The 21,872-nt window shown below is 45.5% G+C and overlaps 1 protein-coding gene across 1 annotated transcript; it reads left to right on the top strand.

Moving 5' to 3' along the window:
- Positions 1–2,045: 2,045 nt before the first annotated feature.
- On the top strand, positions 2,046–20,789 carry RHO (rhodopsin). Its single transcript, XM_085624463.1, has 5 exons — positions 2,046–2,509; positions 8,654–8,822; positions 9,867–10,032; positions 10,130–10,369; positions 19,015–20,789. Exons 1-5 carry the CDS (start codon positions 2,149–2,151, stop codon positions 19,141–19,143), a joined length of 1,065 nt encoding a protein of 354 aa, XP_085480589.1. The 5' UTR covers positions 2,046–2,148; the 3' UTR covers positions 19,144–20,789.
- Positions 20,790–21,872: the final 1,083 nt, after the last annotated feature.

Here is a 21,872-nt window from a genome sequence, read left to right as displayed (position 1 = left end):
CTGGGCACTCAACAGATGCTCCTCTCCCGCGCCAATCCTGGGGTGACGAGGAGCAGAAAGGAAAGGGAGGGACTTCTTTTCTTGTGCCATGCCAATCCACCAGGATTGGTTGGAGCAGGCTAACCCAGCGCTCATTTTGAGGCTGGGGGCCTGTGGCTGCAATTTACAGTGCTGGGATTGCTGTCTTTGAAGTGCGCATGTCAGACTGGCTGGCTGTAGGCAGTCGGCCAATCTGACATACGTACTTGAACACCTAAAACGCCACCCTGCAATCTGCAGGAATCTGCCCCGCCTCCACCATCCATCCACTCGCTACGGCCAGCGGCACACAGAATAATACAACGGCAATGACCATTTTATTATTCTGTTTACTGCTGCGCTCGCAGCAAGCGGGGCGAGGCTCTTCTGCACAAGAAGGGAAACCGCCCCGGCTCTCATGGCTCTGAGTGGAATTTCTCACTGTGAGAGAGGCTAGTTAATATCGAGCCGAAAGCTTTGTGTCTTTTGGACTGCTTGCTACAGAAATCTTCATGCAGAGGACTGCCCAAGGTCAAACTGTATAATATGTGTAATATAGGGAATATTACAGGTATTACTCATGGAAAAACCACACGATTTTCAATTGCACATTGTGCTTACCTTCATTCCGTTAAGGCAACAACAACCATTAAGGCAACTAGGCTCTGGGTAATATATGCCTTTACAAAGCATGCTTTAGATTGCATGCCATTACAACGCGGTCGTTACAACGACGGCGTTGTTACAAAGCGAACCATTACATCGCAAGTCGTTACAACAACTTGCTGTAGGGGGCGCGCTGGACTAAGGAATAGTATCATTTACTATTCCTACTCCAGTTTGTGCAACAGCAGGGAAGGTGTTGGATTGTAAATCCAACACCTTCTGCCCCCGACAGCAAGTCGTTGTAACAACTTGTGATGTGAAGGTTCGCGTTGTAACAATGAGGTTGTTGTAACGACCGCGTTGTAACGGCATGCGATCTAAAGCATGCGTTGTAAACGCTGTTTCCCGGCCCTAGGACATGTGTGAGAGGGACCCACCCTTTTTAGGCAGAGTTTCCCTTACAATCTTCCTCAAAGTGAAGCCTGTCCATGTTTGGGTCTTAAACAAGTTAAATATACCGAACTTTGGTTCTGTTCGGGCTTGCATAATAGATTCCTGCCATAAGCTGAAAAATCGACATTAAAATTATATTATTCAAGGAGCATGATGGAAAAGCAAACCCGGAAGCAATGAGTTGTGTTAAAATTTTCTGTAAGCAGAATGCTCATGGCGCAAAAGTCACAGTTTGGTGAAATGAACACCTTCCTTGGTGCCTTTGTAATAGCTGAGTTGATAAACTAAGACATAGCGCCTTGAAGACTCTATGTTTTGTGTAAAGTTTGATAATACTTTCCTGATACAGAAGCGCTGTAGAATACCATCAAATAAAATAAATACATAACAATATGTTAACAATGCCTGACGTCTGAGTGACTTAATACAACATCAGTTCTCTCCATTTTGAATGCCGCAAAAGGTCAAAAGATATAAACATTTATTCTCATTGTCCTCTTTCTATAATCCCGTGCATTGTTACTTCTCTAACGTTGAAGAGCTGCAGATCTGGATTAAAGATTAAGTTTTACGTGCATTTCTCATACCCAACAAAATACACCTTATAAAAAAAGCATTGAACAAGACCGGAAAATTGTGTCAAATGGTGACTGATGACAAGGGCAGAGACCATGCCTGGTAGAACGACCAGAACCCTTCTGGTTTCCTTTTATTGCCACTCTCTGTTTTGCAGATATGCTCTGCAGTTCTCACAATAGTAGGTATAACATGTCCTGGAACTGGCTTTTCCTGCGCGCAGGCAGGTGTAGCCTTAATACCTTCAACGGAAGCCAATTAACACTTGCAACCTTGGTTAGATTACTGTGATTACCGCTGTCCTAAATCCGTTAGTGCTGACACAGGGCTGGAAAGCTTACTCAAGGTGGCACGCTATAAAGACAGTAGAGGTCGCCGCCCAGTAGAAGCCAGCTTGCGCGCAGGGCCAAGAACGAGGTTGGGGGCCAGAACTGGGGGAAGAACCAGCCGGGGGACAATTTTAGGGGAAAGACTTTTTTTCGGGTCGCCGCAACCATGAACGGAACAGAGGGTCCAAATTTCTATGTCCCCTTCTCCAACAAGACTGGAGTGGTGCGGAATCCCTTTGAGTACCCCCAGTATTACCTGGCCGAGCCATGGAAGTACTCCGCGCTGGCGGCCTACATGTTCTTGTTGATTCTGCTGGGCTTCCCCGTCAACTTTCTGACTCTGTATGTCACCATCCAACACAAGAAGCTGCGAACCCCACTGAACTATATCCTTCTGAACCTGGCGTTCGCCAACCACTTCATGGTCTTTGGAGGGTTCCCCGTGACCATGTACTCTTCAATGAATGGCTACTTCGTCTTCGGGGTGACGGGTTGCAACGTTGAGGGCTTCTTCGCTACTCTTGGTGGTAAGTGTTTGTGGTATGAAGAAAGTGGTGGAAACGGCAACTGGTTGAAGGCTAGAACCTCTTGCAAATACTTCTGGAAATATTCTATTCAACGCCTTCAGGACTCTGTGTCGACTGACCCTTGGAAATCACAGAGTTTAGGAATATTTATTTTATCCTTTCTACTGCAAAAGATGAATGATTTCTAATATTTTGATATAAATGTATCAAAAATATCCACAGAACTAATAATTTTGGGCAAATAGCAAGCAATGCAGGAAGCAGAGGCCCTATAACATAATTATGGAAGGTACCTACACTTTAGTAGTTACTAGTGCCATTATAAAGTGAAAAATATGCAGAAGTAGAGAGAGTTAGGAAAAAACGGATGTGTAATTCAGGACAATACTACTGAAAATCAACACCAACAATATTGTGATACAAGAATACTGAGTACAGAATACCAAGGGATAGAATATCGAAAGGTGTGTGCATATAGGGAATTATTGATTTAATATTCCTAACTTCACATCTAGGTACCGTGAAGATATATGTACCACATAGGTACATATATGTAGACTTAGGTATAGAAAATCTAGACGTACTTATTGTTATTTTATTATATTCTGTCCTTGACATTGTGTCCCAGTGATATTCTGGTTTCTATATTCCGGGGCACACTGTAGTTCCGATTACATTTAACTGTTGCACACTCAATGCTTAATTTGAGCCGGTGGTTTCTGGTGCTCAGCACTGGCACTTAATCATCAGCACCAGCACTTTCATGGGCACCAGTTAAGGACACATTCCTTTACGGTGGGCACGGAGAGATTAAGTGATTCACCTAGAATCACAGGATGTTGAGCCAATGTTGAGACTCAAACCTGGTTCCCCAGCTCCGAAGTCGGCAGCTCTGGCCATTATGCCACATCCTGTCCCTACTTTCATGGTTAGTAGTTGGTTCTGTTTTAGGCGGCGCTAACAGGAGAAATGGGCTGGTGCAAGCTGCCTCCTGACGAGAGCCCCGGCACTTACGTTTTTCACAAATTAACCCCTGCGCATACTGACTGCAAACTGGCGAGATCACAGGTTGTTGAATGGCAGGTGAAAGCAGAGCATCCAATCCTGTGTTTTTCTTTGCATTCTGGGTCTTGGAGTTCTGCTTTGCATAGAGGAACAGCAAAATAACAGCACGTGTAAGAAATGGTTTCAGAAGATGACCCAAAGTGACGCAAAAGTGGCGCAAGAGGCTTGTAAATCTGCCCCCTAGTTTTCAAAGAAATGGGGCAGGTCTGCTCTCTCCATGCACTGACGCACTTGTGGTTGCCTAGCGTCAATGCAGGCATTCTTGCTCCATAATGCAAGGGTGTCTGCATTAATGTCAGTTACAAGTCTTTGTAGACATGGGCTTGTGTCAAAACCCATGGGTGGATGCACGACAAGGACCATGGAACGCCTCCCTGACGCAAAGTAAGCCAAGGCAGCACAACGAGCAGCTTGCAAATAACACAAAGGATTTTCTGTCGGGTCTGCATCAAAAAAGTGACGCAAATCCACCGTGAAATCTTTGAATATCTGGCCATGAATTCCCAGGACTTTATACCTCGAGAAGACCTGCGAGTGTTGTCCACTTCCTGTTGCCAGGTTAGGGAAGTTGCTGACAGGTGGCGTGACGGCTGGAAGTGGGGAAGTGACCATGATTGCTGTGGGCATACACAAGCTGCGGAAGTCCGTTACCCACTGGGCATGGCCTTATAGTGCTGCTCCCTGTTTTGGACAGTAAAGTTTGCAGAGATGAAGGTCTTAGGTAATGCCTTTCTTAGGATCTAAGCTAATAAAATACACATGCATGGTGCGTGATATTGTATGTAGGCCAGAAAAACACTTCTTTTAAGTCTGATGACATTCCCACATGAGGCGAGAACATGGAGGCAACGTTACTCTTGTGGAAGAGATTATGTATTTCTAAATTCAGAAAAAAACAGAAATTCCAGATGCATTAATATAGCTCTATGTCAGAATATGGAGGACTGTAATATCGCACTACAAAAATAAGGTGGTCAGTATATCGACAAGCAAGTTACCTTGAAGGAAAGTTTTTATAGGTAACTATATGTTTACTATTCTAAACTCCACATCCCGGTAAATGAGTGTCAAGGTAGGTGTATGTGGAGTTATGTATAGTTAAACCTACCTACATGTACTTACCTCAGGATATTTGGGTTAGTTGATTTTCAGGTCAAGGTATGTTTGTAGGGCGATGTTTCGTCCATGAGCTTCTGAGACTGGAGTTATACCTGTAATTAATTCTCCAGCGATACACTTAAAATCTACCATACAGATACTCCAAGGTAGATTTCCCCCAGCGCATTATCGGTCCTTATAGGAATGGGTGTAAATGGAATCTGCACCTGTGGTAACCTGCTGTTAAGGGAATATATGTATTCATACCTTCGAGGGTGGGTTTGTGTCCTTTAATATCTAGATTTATTTTGGTTTAGCATCTTTGCTACTTAGAACTTGAAGAGATCGGTGTCCACCTGCCCTTCCGCTGTGGTTTCATTCTACCAAAAGGCAGTGTACCCGGTTTCTGCAAGTGGGCTCCTTTCACTTACGTCATGGGACTGACATGACCTCACACTCAGAAATTACCCACACTGATCGGGCAGAGAAGAGAAAATAATGCAATCCTATAGGGACGCCTAAGTTCTCCTAAGTACTTAGGGGCATATTTATCAATTTGGAATGTGCTGCATTTAACATAATAAGGCACATTCCTTCCTTTTCCCAGCACTGGCGCACAATGTGCTGCCTACAGCCAAAACAAGCACTCGTGCATCATGGTTCCAGGGTATCTGCGTTATAAGCAGGATTGTTTTTTGTGCAGGAAGGGACACCTTCCTGTACTAAAACAATCCCTGGGATGTCCACACAAGGTCCAGGCTACCATCTCTCTTGTCCTGTCCAAACTCGATTACACCAATAGCCTCTACCTCGTATCACTTTTAACAACTATGAAAAGACTACAACGGATACAGATCTCGGGTGCCAGACTACTCTTACTAATAAAGCCACAAGCCCACATCTCCTCTGCCTTAAAAACCCTGCATTGGTTACCGTTTGCCAGAAGATCCACGTTCAAGCTGCTTTGCATCCCCCACAAGGCGATACATGGAACAGGACCGTTCTTCATCTGGAATAAAATCATGATATACATTCAACAAAGGAACCTCCGCTCTAGAGAAAGCACCTCCCCTCAAAATCCCACCATTAAAAGAAAAAAAAAACATGGGTGGCACATCCTTCCATGTTTAAGCAGCCACACTTTGGAACTCTGTTCCCCAAAATAACCCTTTCTAGACTCTTCCCTACTTTACCCCTTCTTGAATCATCTCATACCTCTACTATTCATATCTCCCAAACAAGCCTTTCTAAACTCTTCCCTCTGACTCTTCCCGGTCCACCTTCCCTAACCCCCTCCTACTGCTATGAACTCCAAAAAAAGAAGAAAAAAATGTCTAGACCCTTCCCTCTTCTATCCCTCCATTATTCCTTTTCAATCCAAGTAACAGACTAACATGTCCACCACTCAAATTAATTTCATATTTCCCTATACTAATTCCCCACTCATCCTGTTGAGTAACATGCTACCCACCGAAAAACGCTTCAACGCCTCAATAGGGGTAACAAGCGCTATATAAATGCAAACCTTTTCCCTCTTTTATCCCTCCACTATCCTTCTCAATTCAAATAATAGACTAACATATCCACCACTCAAATTAATTTCATATTTCACTATATTAATTCACCACTAATCTTTTATGGGTTCTGGAGTAGCGTGCTACTCGCCCAAAAAGTGCTTTGACACCTTGTATGGGGTAGTAAGCGCTTATATAAATGCAATTTCAAATCAATACAATACGATGTTCCTCTTTCTATGTGTGCCGCAGAATGCAGCACCCTTAGAAAGAGGAAAAATGAAGAGAAATAAAGATATTTATCCTTGTTGCACCTCCCCTGGGGATGCATAGCAGTTTCGATGCATTCCCAAGACTACCACTTATAGTAAATCTAGGAATGAGTCAAAATCCATGCGTGTTGCGTAGGAACACCGATACTCCACCCTTGGAATGCCTCCCTGGGGCAGAGTAATGCAACACAGTGATTTGCACTGCATTATGTTACTCCTTAGTTATCAAGCCACTTAGGGCAACGCCAGGTGGCCTTGCATGGCTTGATAAATCACACGAAAGAGTTGCGTTGCGCATGCACCCTGCTGCGTGGTGGAAAAACAACGCAACCCTTCAATATGGCTTTAATGGTGCAAGAAATAAATGGCGTAAATCAGAATAAAAGGTAACATTGTCATGTTACACAGCGAAAGATAAGGTGCTTCTACATAGCCTTACATTAATGTAAGCTAGAAGCCCTGAGAAAAGGACTACAGTGCCCTTTTGAAGCACCTAGTAAGCATGAGTTGAACATTTTTATTATACCTGAATTATTATTTTTTGGGGGGTGCCGTGATCTACCTGCCAGAGCTGCCGGATTTGATCCTGGGGAGCCAGGTTTGAGTCCCGGCGTCGGTTTAACACCCTGTGAATCTAGGCAAATCCCTTAATCTATCTGTGCCTAAAAAAAACACCTAAACGTGTGTAATGTAATCTGGTGCTCATGTAAAAACACTTTTATACCCTTGGGCTAACTTCACGCTATATAAAACTGCAAAAAATGAAAAATATATAGTGAAAGGTATCTGAATGGAAGATGGACTGAAATCCGTCCAACTGTCATTTAAAACAATGGTTTCTCTGTACTTAATCATAAATTCCTGCATTAAAGTACAAACATTCCCTGAGATGGCACTACGTATACTTCCCCCCAGGCAGCACTGTACTTCACTGCAGTGGCGGCTCCTCCGCTAACGCAGAGGTGAGTCGCCCCACTGAACAAAAGGAAAAATAATATGATAATAACTATTTTCCTATAGCTGTCAGTGGCTCTCGGGTGGGGTGGGGCTGGCCAGAGCAGGGGAGGAGTGCTGTGCACTCCCAAAGTGTGCATGAACTGTTTGGCCTGCCCTCTTGGATATTAAACAATCCATGCGCACTTTGCATGTTCCTACCAGGCTGCATTACACAGCCTGGTCAGGAGCATGCACAGGCTCCCTGTTGCAGTCTGAGCGCCGATCCACGGTGCTCAGACCAATCACAATGCTGCATTGCAGCGTTGTGATTGGCTCTGGGGAGCCTGTCTGCTGGGTGCTTCCTGGTGCCGCGAGTCTGCAGGAAGTTGACTTGGAGGACACAGGAGAGGCGGCAGCCGGACGGCTGGTAGGCCGGCTGTTCCAAATAAGTGTTTTTTTTAGTTCCGTCCTTTGTCCCCCCAGCCTCACCACCCGGGACCGGTAGCAGCTGCTACTACTTCACTGGCCCAAAGGCAGGGCCCCTGGTGTCAATACCTTTGATGTATACTATGATAGACCTGAACAGAGGTGTGCAAAGTTGCCCCACCAGGCTTGATCATTGGTATATTATCAAAATGTGCATGTGTGAAAGTCACATCTAATGAATATATTACATTGTAAGTGGTAGTGGTTATACCTGAGAACATGGCAAGGACCCAGCCCTCTTTGACCTATGCTGGACACCGCTTGTTTAAGTCGAGCAGATGCATTTTAAACAGCTCAGCACAATTAATGCACCTACTCTAGAAGCCAACATGTTTCACTGGCACTCCTGTTAATGCGTGTTATCCATTGGGCCGTCAAATGAAATATGAAATGGCCACAAAACAAATCCGCTCAAGATCACACTGATGGAAAAACAATGCACCAACCCCCCTAGTGATGTCAGCACATATTTGCGAATTTCCTCGTTCTGTCCGAATTGCTCTTGTTTTTTGCCCTGCGTGTTCTCACTCTGCCCATTTTCTGTAGGATAAAGAAAGGTGAAGATTTGCCCACAATGCATCCTTCTAGAATCCATAAAAGGAGCTTGTGATTGGAGGAATTTATCGTGTCCTGATCTCTTTGACTCTTGGCAGATGTAACACTGTGCTCCAGGAAGTGCTGTTTGTAGCGGATATCTCAGACAGACCTGGTTTTTGGTCTTTCATCATCCGGTCTAACTTTTTGCTAAACTTCTTCTCTTCTTTCCCTGACAGGTGAAATTGGACTCTGGTCCCTGGTGGTCCTGGCCATTGAAAGATACGTGGTCGTCTGCAAGCCCATGAGCAACTTCAGATTTGGAGAAAACCATGCCATCATGGGCGTCATGTTCACCTGGATCATGGCTCTGGCCTGTGCCGCGCCTCCCCTCCTTGGGTGGTCCAGGTAGGTCTTGGACTCTATGACCCTGATTACAATATAGGGCGGTCGGACCGCTGACCGCTATTGTGGTGGTCAGGAGACCACCCGAAAAACAGTTTTCGGTCCGACTGCCCAACTAGAATAGGACCGCCATGCTGGTGGTCAGAAAGTGCTCTTTAACACTGTGGCTTGTGGGTCGCAGCACAAGCCACAGTGTTAAAGACCACTTTATGCACATCCATGCGCTGTGTGCCATGCACCATGTGGTGCATGGATTTGCGTGGGGGAACTACATGTGCCCCCATGGTCACTTTGCAGTAGCCCACGAGGAACAGGGGCCCTGGTTGAGGCCCCCAAAGTCCCTTTCCGACAACTGTTTAATGGCAGTCTTTCCGCCATGAAAAGGCTGTCAGAAGGGACATCGTAATCTCAACGGCAGTGCCTGCCTCGGCGCTGCCTCTTGTCGGACTACGATTCCGACTGCCGCCCCTGTCAGGATCTGAGAGCCTGGTGGAGACGGCGGTGTTCCCCTACGACTGTGACGGTCCAACAGCATGCATCGAAACGAGTACAGTACAGAGGACAAGCGAGAAAATGAATAGCCACTTTAAAGAGGTTCATCCTAGTGGTAAAAGAAGACACCTTGGGGTGGAAAGGGGCCAGGGAAAGAGAATGCAATAGCACCAAAGGTGAATCTAGAGTTCTGTTTCCACAGTGAACGCAGTGTTTGTAATAGTCTTACACTGTATAAATGGGCACTGTATGTGCATCAGGTTGGGTTTGATCCTGGTGGCGTGGTCTTTTGGCTTCTCCAGTGTTGGTCCAACATTCAGGCACTTTCTTGCATGTCAATTGCTCTAGTCAAGGGCCCTGAAATCAGAAACATTTTGAAAATGCCATCAATCTATACCATTGCCCCATCACTGCATGAGGCAGACTCAATCTTACGTAGGTGAAGCCAGGGCAGGCTATATGAAACTCCTATGTTACTAACTAGGTCCTCCCCATGGAGACTGAGTTGACTGTTGCATTATCTACTGCACAATGACATCATCTCTCCATCCACAGGTACATCCCAGAAGGCATGCAGTGCTCATGCGGAGTGGACTACTACACCTTGAAGCCTGAGGTCAACAATGAGTCCTTTGTCATCTACATGTTCGTTGTCCACTTCCTTATCCCACTGATCATCATTTTCTTCTGTTATGGGCGCCTGGTCTGCACTGTCAAGGAGGTTGGTGCTTAGATTGTCTCAGTAGCACTTGTGATGCACCCTCACCTGCTCCAGCCACCATCACTTACCCTACTAACATGATCTTCTTCTTCTCCAGGCTGCAGCCCAGCAACAGGAGTCTGCCACCACCCAGAAGGCCGAGAGAGAGGTCACCCGCATGGTCATCATCATGGTAGTGGGTTTCCTGATTTGTTGGGTACCCTATGCCAGTGTGGCTTTCTACATCTTCAGCAACCAGGGATCAGAGTTTGGACCTGTCTTCATGACAGTCCCTGCTTTCTTTGCCAAGAGTTCTTCCATCTACAACCCAGTCATCTATATTTTATTGAACAAACAGGTAAGGATTGTGCCAATGTGTCCGATAATTCATTGTGTGATCCAACATGGTTCTTTTCTATGTCACGGTGATATTTTCTATTCCGACTGGAGAAATTCCATGTCCTGAACTAGGAGTGGGTGGAATATTCCTTTCCTCCGGCAGAACTTGTGGAATTTTGGCCAACTCCGTGTTACTCTCTGGTCAAATTCCGTCAATCGATACATTGCGGAATTGTTTCTCGTATGCATGCCAAAACGATAAGTTGGTGAGGGCACGCAAGATTTGGCGTCACCCTAGCATAATTCCGGTCACTGTGAGGACATCTGGCATGAATTTTCCAACACCGGCGATTGCAACCGTTCACAGTCAGAAGGCTGCCGCTCAAGTAGAAAATTACTCGACCTGCAGCCAGATCAACTCAAGTAGCTGCGCCCTCTTGCGTTAGTGCTGTTCGCGTTGATATTTCAGTACAGAATGCGCTAAATTGCAGCACAAGCAGCAACGAGCCTATTTCCGCCCTTTATAGAACCTCCGCGGAATCTCACAGAGTATTTTTGTAACTCCGTGGAATTTTGCAGAGTCACATTCCACGAGTTCTGTCCACCCGTGCCCTGAACCTACTATGAGACTAAGGAATGCTGTTCCGCTCATCTTCTAGTCACTTGGACAGGAATCCACTTAAACTTGAATATCCTGTACAACATCAAGAGATGGATGGGCTGCTGATATAATTTTCAGCCCTGTTGATTGGCATAGGATTTTTGCATGCCATCCCATGCATACACAGAACCAGTCCAGTAGGATTCATGTTCTCTTACTTTTCTCCTAAAGCATGGAACAACCTCCCACTCAAAGATACCACAGTTGTTAGCTTGATGTATACTTGAAATGAGAGCAGGTGATGGATGTTCTCGATCAAACACTATGCACAAGACACGGGCAAAGATATAGAGGGGAAGAGGAGGGATGGTATGAGAGACAGAAGGGTTGGCATATGAGGTCCTTGTAGTTGCTTATTCTAAGAAAAAGTCTACAGGTGATATTTACAACACAATGTCGGCGCATGATGTTACGCCAATATTGGTAACGCTGCGCTCCGACATTTTTAAAATGCAGGGATGCGCCGTATTTACAAAAATAAGGCGCACCCCTGTGTTTCCCCTAGCACTGGCGCTAATAAAGCTGCCTAGCGTCAAGGCAGGCACCCTTGCACCATCTTGCAGGGGTGCATGCAATACAGGGATTCCTGCAAATAAACAATCATGAAAGGCGATTTGCTTTTACCACGTGTGCTGCAGGATGCAGCATACGTGGAAAGAGCAAAATCCGAGAAGAAAATAATTTTTCCTCGTATCGCAAGTCTAAGACCAGGTATTCCCTAGTCTTCGTTTTTAGAGATTGAAAGTACGAAGACCACGCTAACCTTAGGCTTCACCTGAAAATTTGCAATAAAAACGTGCGTTGTTTCTTAATTTTGCAAACACACTGTTTTTAATAAAAAAAATCAGGGGAATATTTTGAAACAATTTGGGGCAGATTTATAAGAATCTGACGCATTTCTGCGTCAGTTTCATTGCTCTGTGCCAAAAAACCCTTGCGCCACCATGGATGGGTCGCATTTACAATATGGCGCACCATGGCGCAAGTATTGAAATATGCGTCACGCATCAGTTGGCGCAAAGGGCACGCATTGCTGGAGTCGTGTCGCAAGCACAACACAACTCCAGCAATGCTCAGGAAGGCCTATTCCTATTGTGCTGTGTCACTCCTTACGCCTGAGGCAGGTATAATGTAGCGCAGGGCTTTACAACGTGACGCATCTCCGTAGATGCGTCACATTGTAAATGGGCCACAACGTGGTGCATGTTTTACGCCGCAGCTGCGTCACAAAAGTGACGCAACAGCAGTGCAAAAGTGTCACAAGGAGCTTGTAAATGTGCCCCTTTGTGTTTTAAAATTTGAATGTGTACCAATTGAATTTGAATTTGAAGAAGGTTGTGGGAAATATCGAAGGTTCCTTTCCTCTTTCCCTCTGAGCCGAAGTGGCCACCGGCAGCCATGTTGCTGGATTGAAATCAGAATCCCCATTACAAAACAGAAGACTAATTTCTATGGGTAAGGTAGTATGAGATCTAAACCCTAAAGCCTGTGTACTAAAATCCAGATCAGATGTAGAGGCATTCAAAGCAATTCACCAAGTCATGGGAATTAGAGGAGAGATGGGGCAGCAAGGTAAGGGAAAGGCGAATAGAGGAATAGAGAGGAGCCTTAAATGTGGCCTCATTACCGCGCATTCTCTAGTAGAGCATACACAAGATCTTTACCTGCTGCTAGACTCATCTGAGTGGGATATACTATTCATAACAGAGACCTGGATGCCCAACGGGGCCGAGATAGATCTGGGCCTTACCTGCCCATCAGGTTACAAAGAGATAAACCTAGAACCCACAAAACAGCAGGGGGGCTAGCAATAATTTTTAAGCAAAAATAGGAACTTGAAATACTCCCAGTTGAGGGCATTAAGGGAATGGAAATTATGGGCTTCTCCTTGAAAGGGAGAGGGGAAATCCTACTAACAGGGATTCTATGTTATAGACCCCCAGATAATCCCCTAAATGACCTCCAAAACCTTTAAACCTAATCTCAAATTTAACCCTAACTCACTCCAAACTACTAGTACTCTAAGAGTTCAACATCTGTGCTGAAAATAGAACAAACACCTAAACTAATGATGTTCTCACATCATGTGACACATTAGGATCAGAGCAATTTGTTATAGGCCCTACACACCAAGGAGGACACACCTTGGACCAAATATTGGTGCCTCATAACAGGGTGATTATAGAGGATGTGGCCCCCATCAGCTGGTCAGATCATTTTCTGATAAAATTTGAGCTAACAGGGCTTAACCAAAACAACACCCAAAATCTGCTAGACCGAAGATACAGGGAAGAGCCTGGGCGAAATTAAAGAACCTGGATGGAAGGAAAATTTTTAACTCTACACACTGCTTTCATGCAGAAGAACTAGTAGACTCAAATTATAATCACCTTCAGAATGAAATCACTACCTCAGTAAACGAACTTATTCCAATAAAATTACTGTCACCAAAAACCTTCAGCCCCATGGTATACGGAAGCCATGAAGGTATTAAAGACGGAGGTTAGAAAACACGAAAAACAATGGCGAGAATCATACACAGATGAAGACAAGGTACAATTGAAAGAAGCATTAAAAGGCTATAAGATTGAAATCAGGAGAGCTGAGGAAAACTATTACACTAACACCATCACCTATGCAGTTAAGAAAACAAAAAAGATTTTCAGTAAAACCAACGCAGGAATTATGTAACAAACTACCAGACTTTTTCCACAACAAAGTAGACCTAATCATAAAGGATATTAGTAAAGAAAACCTGACAAAACAGGGGGAAAACCCTAAAAATATGGACCAGCCAGCGAGCCCCTCGAGCAGCCCCAAGATAACCGGGCAGAGCCAGACATGAAGCTGACTGAAATTGACCTGTTAAATGAGGAGTGTTGTCAATCTCAGCCGGCTCTGTTTTAGACCCCATACCAAGTTGGGAAGAGAGGAGGCCTGAACTATATCCGGCCTTACGGAAAATCTGCAACCAATTACGAATGGTAGGATCAGTGCCAGCAGTGTGGAAGAAAGCAATTGTTACCCCTTATTAAAAAAGCCACAGGCAGATATACAAGATCCTAGCAACTTTCAACAAATTTAGCAGCTCCTCTCCGCGGTTAAAATTGTAAAGGAGCACACCAGAAAAATACTGGTAAATTTTCTGGAATCTAATCAACTGTTCGAACCTGAACAGATGGGCTTTAGACCAGCCCACGGGATCAGCCCTAATAAAGACAATTGCGAATCTCAGGAGGCGAGTTGACGGGGGACAATCAGCAGTCCTGGTCCTATTACACCTGTCAGCAGCGTTTGACACCGTCAACCACCAAATATTAATCAATAGATTAAAAGAGATCGGAAGGAAGGCACCTTCCTAAAATGGGTTGAATCCTATTTGTCAGGAAGATGGCAAGCCATCTCTCTCCCTCCGTTCAGATCAGAAGTCAACGGGCTACTACACAGAGTGCCACAGGGGTCTGCCCTAAGTCCCTTCCGATTTAACGTATATTTACGCCCCTTACTAACCTTAATAAAATTGTTTGTGATGGGAGGAGCCAAGATGGCGACCGGAGCAGACGCTTGAGCGCCCGGCTCCGTCGGCCCGTGGCCTCGGACTACGATCCTGATGCCCATCCTCGCCGATTCTCGAGGCGCGACGTGTGCGAAGACGCGCTGACCGCGCTGTCGCTTTCCCGGAGTCTCAGCCCGCCCGGATGCCCGAGTTCTGGGTGCTTTTGTCCTCTGCACTGAAACCCGGCGCCATTCTGGCCTTTGCCGGCCCCCTGGAGGCTCCGCAGTCACCGGACCAGCTAGCGCTAACCGGGGCCCCGCGGTCCCGATCTCACCCCGCACCACAGATCGTTGACGGATGAGCCCGGGGAGGGCCGGCTGGACACCTTCTGCACCCTGTGCCTGAAGGGCTGGAGCTGTGGGGTGGGCCCCGGTGCGGCGGGTCTCCTGCCCCGCTCTGAGGGCCGCGCTGTGAGAGGCTGCTGCCCTCTTCACCTATTGCCTAGCCGGCGGCGAAGGGTAACCTGCGGGAAGAGAAGCGACTGTCGGCCTTTCCTGTTGTGGCGTAGACCTGAGGGGAGTTGACTCCTTGCCGCGACCCCCCCCCCCCGGGCCATTGCAACGTACAGCGGCGAAACATGGTGTTGAGTGCCTGCTCGCGGCTGGGGGGTGATACTCCGGTCTCGCCCGCCGCCCACTTCGCCCTCCCTCTTCCGGACACCAGCTCCGCAGTGCCGTCCCGGATCGCTGCCGATGTGGGGGCCCAGCTTCCGCTGACATGCGGCTCCGTTCTGGCTGTCCTGCGGGACTTTCAACTACAGATGTGCGCTGGCCTGCAGGCGCTGAGTGAGCGGTTTGACCCCATACTGTCGGCTGCGGGTCGTGAGCGCTCTGTTTGTCATCCACAGGGCGTGGGTCTCCCGGTGCTTTTGTCCTCTTGCGGGGACGCAACGGCGGTGTATGATTGTGCTACACTGGTGCCTTCATCTGGCGTTCCCGGCACCCGGGGTCTACCGCTCTCCGCCTCAACTGCGGATACTTTGTCCCCCTGGTCATGGCTGCCTGCTTCATTGTTGCCTGCCTCACCGCATCCGCAAGAATATCCTGCTGAGCGATACCTAACGGCTTCGAGGAACCGTCCGCGGTGGCCTACTGCTTCCTTGTTGTGGATCTCCTGTACTTCACTTGCCAGGTTTGGATGTTATGTGGTGCAAAGAGGGACCTCAATCGATGGTCGGCGGCCATTTCGTGATCCTACTTCACCATCCTCTCACAGGCGGCCATCTTGTCTTTGTCTGCTCGGGACACGGGGCCTTCATGTAGGGGCTGGTTTAATCCCAAGCCCGCGATCGGGCCAGGGCTAGACTGACTTCTATCGCCATGGTTCATGGACGGGCTGGCCTGGGACTGGAACTGTATGTATGTTTTGTGCGCGCTCGTCGCGACTTGTGTCCCTTTGCTTAAACAGTGGTGCCATGGTATCTTCGCATGCCGTTTTTTGGCGTAGTGGGCTCTCAGTGTGTGGAGGCCATAACTGGCTGATGGTTTGGGGCGCTCTGGTGTCCCGTGGGCTCCTCCCCGCCTTCTTTTCTGTTTTCTTCATTTCTTTACTCTATTCCTACTTTCTCTCTTCTCTATATTTCGGGTTCCTTGGGCGACAGGCACTATGCTGGGGGGGGGGTAGGCCGTAGCCTCCGCATTGGTGTAGGGTGGGGGGGTAATACTCTCTGTTCTTAATTAGTTCTATGGGCCTTTCTTCTTCTATGTCTCTGCGCTCTACTTTCTCCGATTCGGGGTCCGGGTGTGGGGTGGATCGAGTGGGGGCGACCTCGGAGGGGTGCGTACTTGCTCATGTGACTCTCCTGTTATATCTCTGCACCGCCTCACTGCTTGAGATTTTACTTCCATTGATGTTTTTACTGATGTTGCTGCTCTCCCGTGTGGTGAAGCTATTTTGCGGACTCGAATCTCCTTTGTTCTTATCCTTCACTGACTTTTTTTTCTTTGATAAAATTATCAAAAAAACTTAAAATTAACCTTCACCGCTCCTTCCCCGGGTGTCAAAGCTATTTCCAGTATGTGACTCCTAACTCGCTGTTAATCCTGACCGTTGACGCACGGGGGCTGTAATGTGGGTATTAGTGCTTCACTGTAACGTGGCCGGCCTGACGGTTGTAGGCCCGTATTTGTTCTTTTAAGATGCACGAATAAAGGTTTTTAAAAAAAAAAAAAAAAAATTGTTTGTGATATCTTTCATAAACTACGCAGATGACACCCAGTTAACTATATCTTTGGATAATGATGACCCGAACGAGTTGAATGACCTCCACAGTTGCCTATCGGAAATTTCAAACTGGCTCAGCAACAATACTCTAAAATTTAACTGGAGTAAAAAAGAATTACTTTGCTGCCCCCCCCAAATAAGGTGCCCTGCCAACTTCCAGATTATTAAGGGTCGTGGACAAAAACCACAGACTTAATCACGGCTAAATCGGTGCAAAACCTTGGAGTACAGCTAGATAAGGTGCTCTCGATGGAAACTCAGGCCAACAAAACAGTGGCTACTTGCCATGGTCTGATGAGAAACCTGAGAAAAATCACTCCCCTGCTTCCTCAACCAGCAAGAAAGCTGGTGATACAATGTACTGCCCTCTTACTGGGAATTCCGGACTACCTGCTAAAAGGACTCTATAGAATTCATGTACTGGCAACTAAATTAGCTCTGACTAAATCAAAGTTGGACTCATTAAAAGAACTACAATGGCTACCAGTGAAAGAAAGAGGCATCTTTAAAGCAATGTGTATAGTCCATAGGGCTTAAATGGATCTGGACTCAGACTCCTACAGGATAAATTCTCCCACTCTTAAGTGGCAAGGAGGTTGAGATCATCCTCAACTAACCTAGTACATGTACCCAGGTTAAAAAAAAAACAATGTAAAATGGGGAACTTTCCAAGTCCAGGCAGTAAAAGCCTGGAATAAGCTGCCCCTCTCTCTTAGAAGTTTCAGGAAGGACCTAAAAGCTTGGCCCTACCCTAAATAAACGAAGGATGGAGCTGGTATCCGTCCCTCCGGTCCAATCCAGATGAATCTTTGATAGCGCCAAGATGCCTGCCAGGTGAACGTTTGTGCTTAATGAATGAACAATAATAATAATAATAATGGAAGAGCAAAATCCGAGGAGAAAATAATTTATCCTTGTATCGCCAGTCTAGGACCAGATATTCCCTGGTCTTCGTTTTTGGTGCTGCCCAAGCTTTGTAAATATGGGGCAGCATCCAAAAGCAATGGGTGTTGTGGCAGAACGCCCCTTTCACGCTAAGTGACGCATGAAAAGGGGCCTTATTAACAAGGTGGCGTTAAGCCAGATTAAGTGGGTTAACGATGCTTTGTAAATAAGGGGAAGGGGATATAGCCACCAGAACGTTGCTAAAAGTGACGCTCTGGTGGCGATAGCCCCTTGTACATATACCCCTACCTTTCTTAGTGATTGCAGATAGTAAGCACACTGCTCTTGTATTCAATGTTATAGATATATATTTTTTAAATATTTATTTTAATGTTTTTGTTTTTGTTTTGCATGTTAATAGACAAACCATAACAGTACCAGCGATGTTACAAGTTTACCTCCTATACACAATCCATGCTGTCAGATAGCAGTCCCTCCCCTCCCATGTAATACATTAGATGTTATTGAATATTAAGCAGCTTGCGGTGAACCACTTGTCTTCCTGCAGACCTGGGGAAAAGTTATTTAGTAATTAATTCAATCAAATTTAGGATACTCACTAGAAACATTTATTTTAATACATTTTCATTACACTTTAACTGGCAGCCGACACATGTTGTGTCTTAGAGTTCCCTTTCAAGGCTCCAAATCAAGTTACTTGTGTGACAGTTTTCACTGGGTTAGGTGCCCTGCTAGTGAGGGAACTCCCAACCTGATGCCTAATTTAGAGAAAACTCTGAATTAAGTAACGTATGCCCCTACCTTTTTTGTGCTAATCATGTTTTCCACTATAAGCTACTAGAAACAATTACAATAACAGAGGGGTGGTGAATGAAAACACACTTTACTTTGGTGCACCTTAAGGTTTTCTGTTTAGTAACCTGTACTGTGAAGGATAATAATAGTAAAACATTATGAAAGGAAAAAGTAAGGGATGTCTAGATAAAAGGCGCTAGCCCATAGGCGTCCAATGACAGTCCACGAGGGTCGGATCCATGGCAGTCTTTTGGGAAATATGGATACGTTGTTTTTCCATAAAGTTGATCTAAATGAGAATCCTGAAAATGTGGCATGGATCCAGCCCTACGGACCAACACTGGACACCTCTAAACTAATTTATCATTCATGTTCTTGAAAATGCTGGACAGTGTTAGATCCTAGAATGTGTTAAGTAAAATGGACTGATACTTCGGCAGACCATCCGAAGAAAAGGCAAAGAAGTGTTGACTGTGTCAATGAGTAATAATTGTCATCTTTGTGTTTTCCCCCCTACTTCCAGTTCCGAAATTGCATGATCACTACTCTCTGCTGTGGGAAGAATCCCTTTGGCGACGATGAGACCACCTCTGCGGCCACCTCCAAGACCGAGGCTTCTTCTGTGTCTTCCAGCCAAGTTTCTCCTGCATAAAATCTTGAGGTTGCTTAATACCAGGGCTGGCACTGTTACCAAGGTTGTATGACTCCCACCCAGCCCTGCCCTGTGCCCTGAGCGTGAATGATCGACATAACCTCTACCCCCACTCAGCAGGATGGACAATTTTTCAACATTCATGATATTGTGATTGCTTGTGCAAGGCTGTATATATTTCAAGTATTCATGCAAATACTTTTAGATCTCTAAAAACATATCCTTACTCCCCGAGAAAGAGATTTTCTGCTGTTTTCAGAGCTACAAAGATGATATATTTTCATAGCGTCACTCTATATTCTTTCCTGGGTTTGAATCCACTTGCAGATTAATGTAATCACAGTATTTTTTGTAAAATATGCTCCGGTTTCAAATCAAATGCAGCTTTTATAAGGTTTTGATAGAGAAGGTATAGAAACAGTGCATGTTAAACCTGTAATAAAGAGCAATTTGCAAGTACAAGATGTCTATAGTTATTGAAGCCTCTGGGCAGTGAAGCAGGGGCTTTCTGAAAAGCTCACCAGCTCTTAGAAAGTAATGCTTCCAGGGGCTATCCCATTTGCTTGGCCAATCAACTGATATCTTGATAATCCTTTGATTTGCCGTAGTGCAAGTTTGGCTTAAACATCGACTGAACCTATCAAAGAAAGATATGGCAATGACAGGTAATGGCGAAGGGGGTAGATGATGGTGCTTGCTCAAATGTATGCCATGTAGTAGCCTTTACACTAAAATGTCAGTCCCACTCTCAAGACTTCAAGGCTGCAGCGTTTTTAAACCAGCATCATTATTAGAGGAACAGTCATGGGGGCTAAGTTCATGCCTGAGGTGTCTAAGCTCTGAAGGGCTTATAGGTCTGGTAAACACACAAAGTACTGTTTTGGGGTCTGGGTTCTGGCCACTTTCACTAGTTGACACCCTTGCTTGGCCAAGAACCAATCCGTACATGTTAATCTATTTAAATATAAATTGGACACCTTTACGAGAAACATTTTCCTTCAAGTTCATTTTAAAACCAAGAATTGAGATTTAAAGTAATTATTGTGTGTGATTAGATTGCACACAGCAGCAAGGTGTCCATAGGAAGGGAGCGTTCCCATCCCTGCTCTGGACCTTTTTAGCTTTATCCAGCCAATTAAGCTACCTCTACAGACAGGGTGGGGACTAGAACCCTGATTTGGCTTGAAATATGTGCCCACTGTTGATAACCACTTATACCCAAGTGGTTTAGTTACGATCACCACCAGGAATTTTCCAAAAATCTATGAAAAGTGATTCCCTGGCAGTGTTCGGTGCTTTGGGCTGAGGTGGAGGGCGCTCCATGCTAATGTGGTGGAATTGAGTGCTGCCCTTTATATTGTTTTTATGACTCGATTTTGTTAGTTATAGCAAAGCTTTAAATAATTGGAATATCCAAATATATTACTGTAGTTGAGAGTTTTTGATCTTTCTATAGAATCCCACATTAAGACTTTTTTTGGTGTTGGGTCACTGGAAAGAAGCAGTGTAGTATCCAGTTGGGAGGGGTGGAGACCATTGTTCGCTTTGTTTTGTGTTTCAGCCTTCCTCATAGAGGAATATAAAAGCCAGGTATTACACTGGCTCTGAAGTCCTCATTTTGACAAATAAACGTAATTCACACCTGCGTTTTGGATTCTTCTAAAGTTCGACAGTTTGGAAAAGATCGCATATGGCTTCAAGTTGGAGGTTTCTTCAAAAACAAGTGCAATATTTGACAAATATGTTCTTAGACATTTGGAATCCCACGTTGACAATCATTTTGCACAGACACATATGCATGTGGTGAAATGCAATACTGTGGAAGTGTCTGCTGTACCTCTAATGTGCAAACATTAATATTCCTGAATGTACAGAGCCCTCTTCAGGCATCACAGATGGAAATGTGATTTTCATGCAGAATTGTCATGTTCCGAGAATGTACGATAAGCCTGTGTAGCAATATCTCCTTTACGATTTCTGTCCAATAATTGTAGCTCGTCTATCGACATAAAACACATTTCCTGCTTCAAAACGTGAGTGTCTGTATCTGTTCAACTAGAAGGTGCGGTCCTTCTTAGTGCTATGAAGACGGTAGCACATGGCAGAGGCGTGGCTTCTAATAGGGGAGGAGTTGCCTGCTGAAGATAAAGCTGCTTTGACCAATCATTAAAGAGGTAAATCACCAAAGGAATTATTTGTGGTGCCCATGGCTACTCCTGGTGTTCTACCACTTGTCCCACCTCCGTGAAATTAATTGCAGCGGCGCAGGTGGCTTCATGAGAGACAGGGTGGGGGAGAAAGCAATAGATCAGAGAGGGGGAGAGAGAGAGGAGAGAAGGAGAGAGAATGGCTGGATGGAAATAGAGAGATAGATCGATGAGTACAAGGGAGCAGGAAGGTTTGACCATTTTAGTCAGGGCTGCTTTCAGTTCCATAGTCCATTCCTGATTTCGTAGCCATGGAACTCTGGCCACATCACGCATTTCATGCCAAAAAATGGAAACCCACTGACATCACTCTCACCATATTTGCAACCACCTACAATTGTTTCTCTGGGTCCAGGAGCCCTCTTTTATATGGATAAAGCTATCTGATCCAATAGTACCTTGCCACATCGCAGGCTGAGTCCTAGTCCCTGAAATGTTGTATGCAGCATACATCGTGCTGCTGATGCAGAAAGACCAAGGCCCAGAATTACTATGATTTTGTGTCAGGGTTGCAGCACTGTG

Source organism: Triturus cristatus, chromosome 9, assembly GCF_964204655.1.
Source record: "Triturus cristatus chromosome 9, aTriCri1.1, whole genome shotgun sequence".
Lineage (NCBI taxonomy): Eukaryota > Metazoa > Chordata > Amphibia > Caudata > Salamandridae > Triturus > Triturus cristatus.
This window is presented reverse-complemented; position numbering and strand designations above follow the sequence as displayed.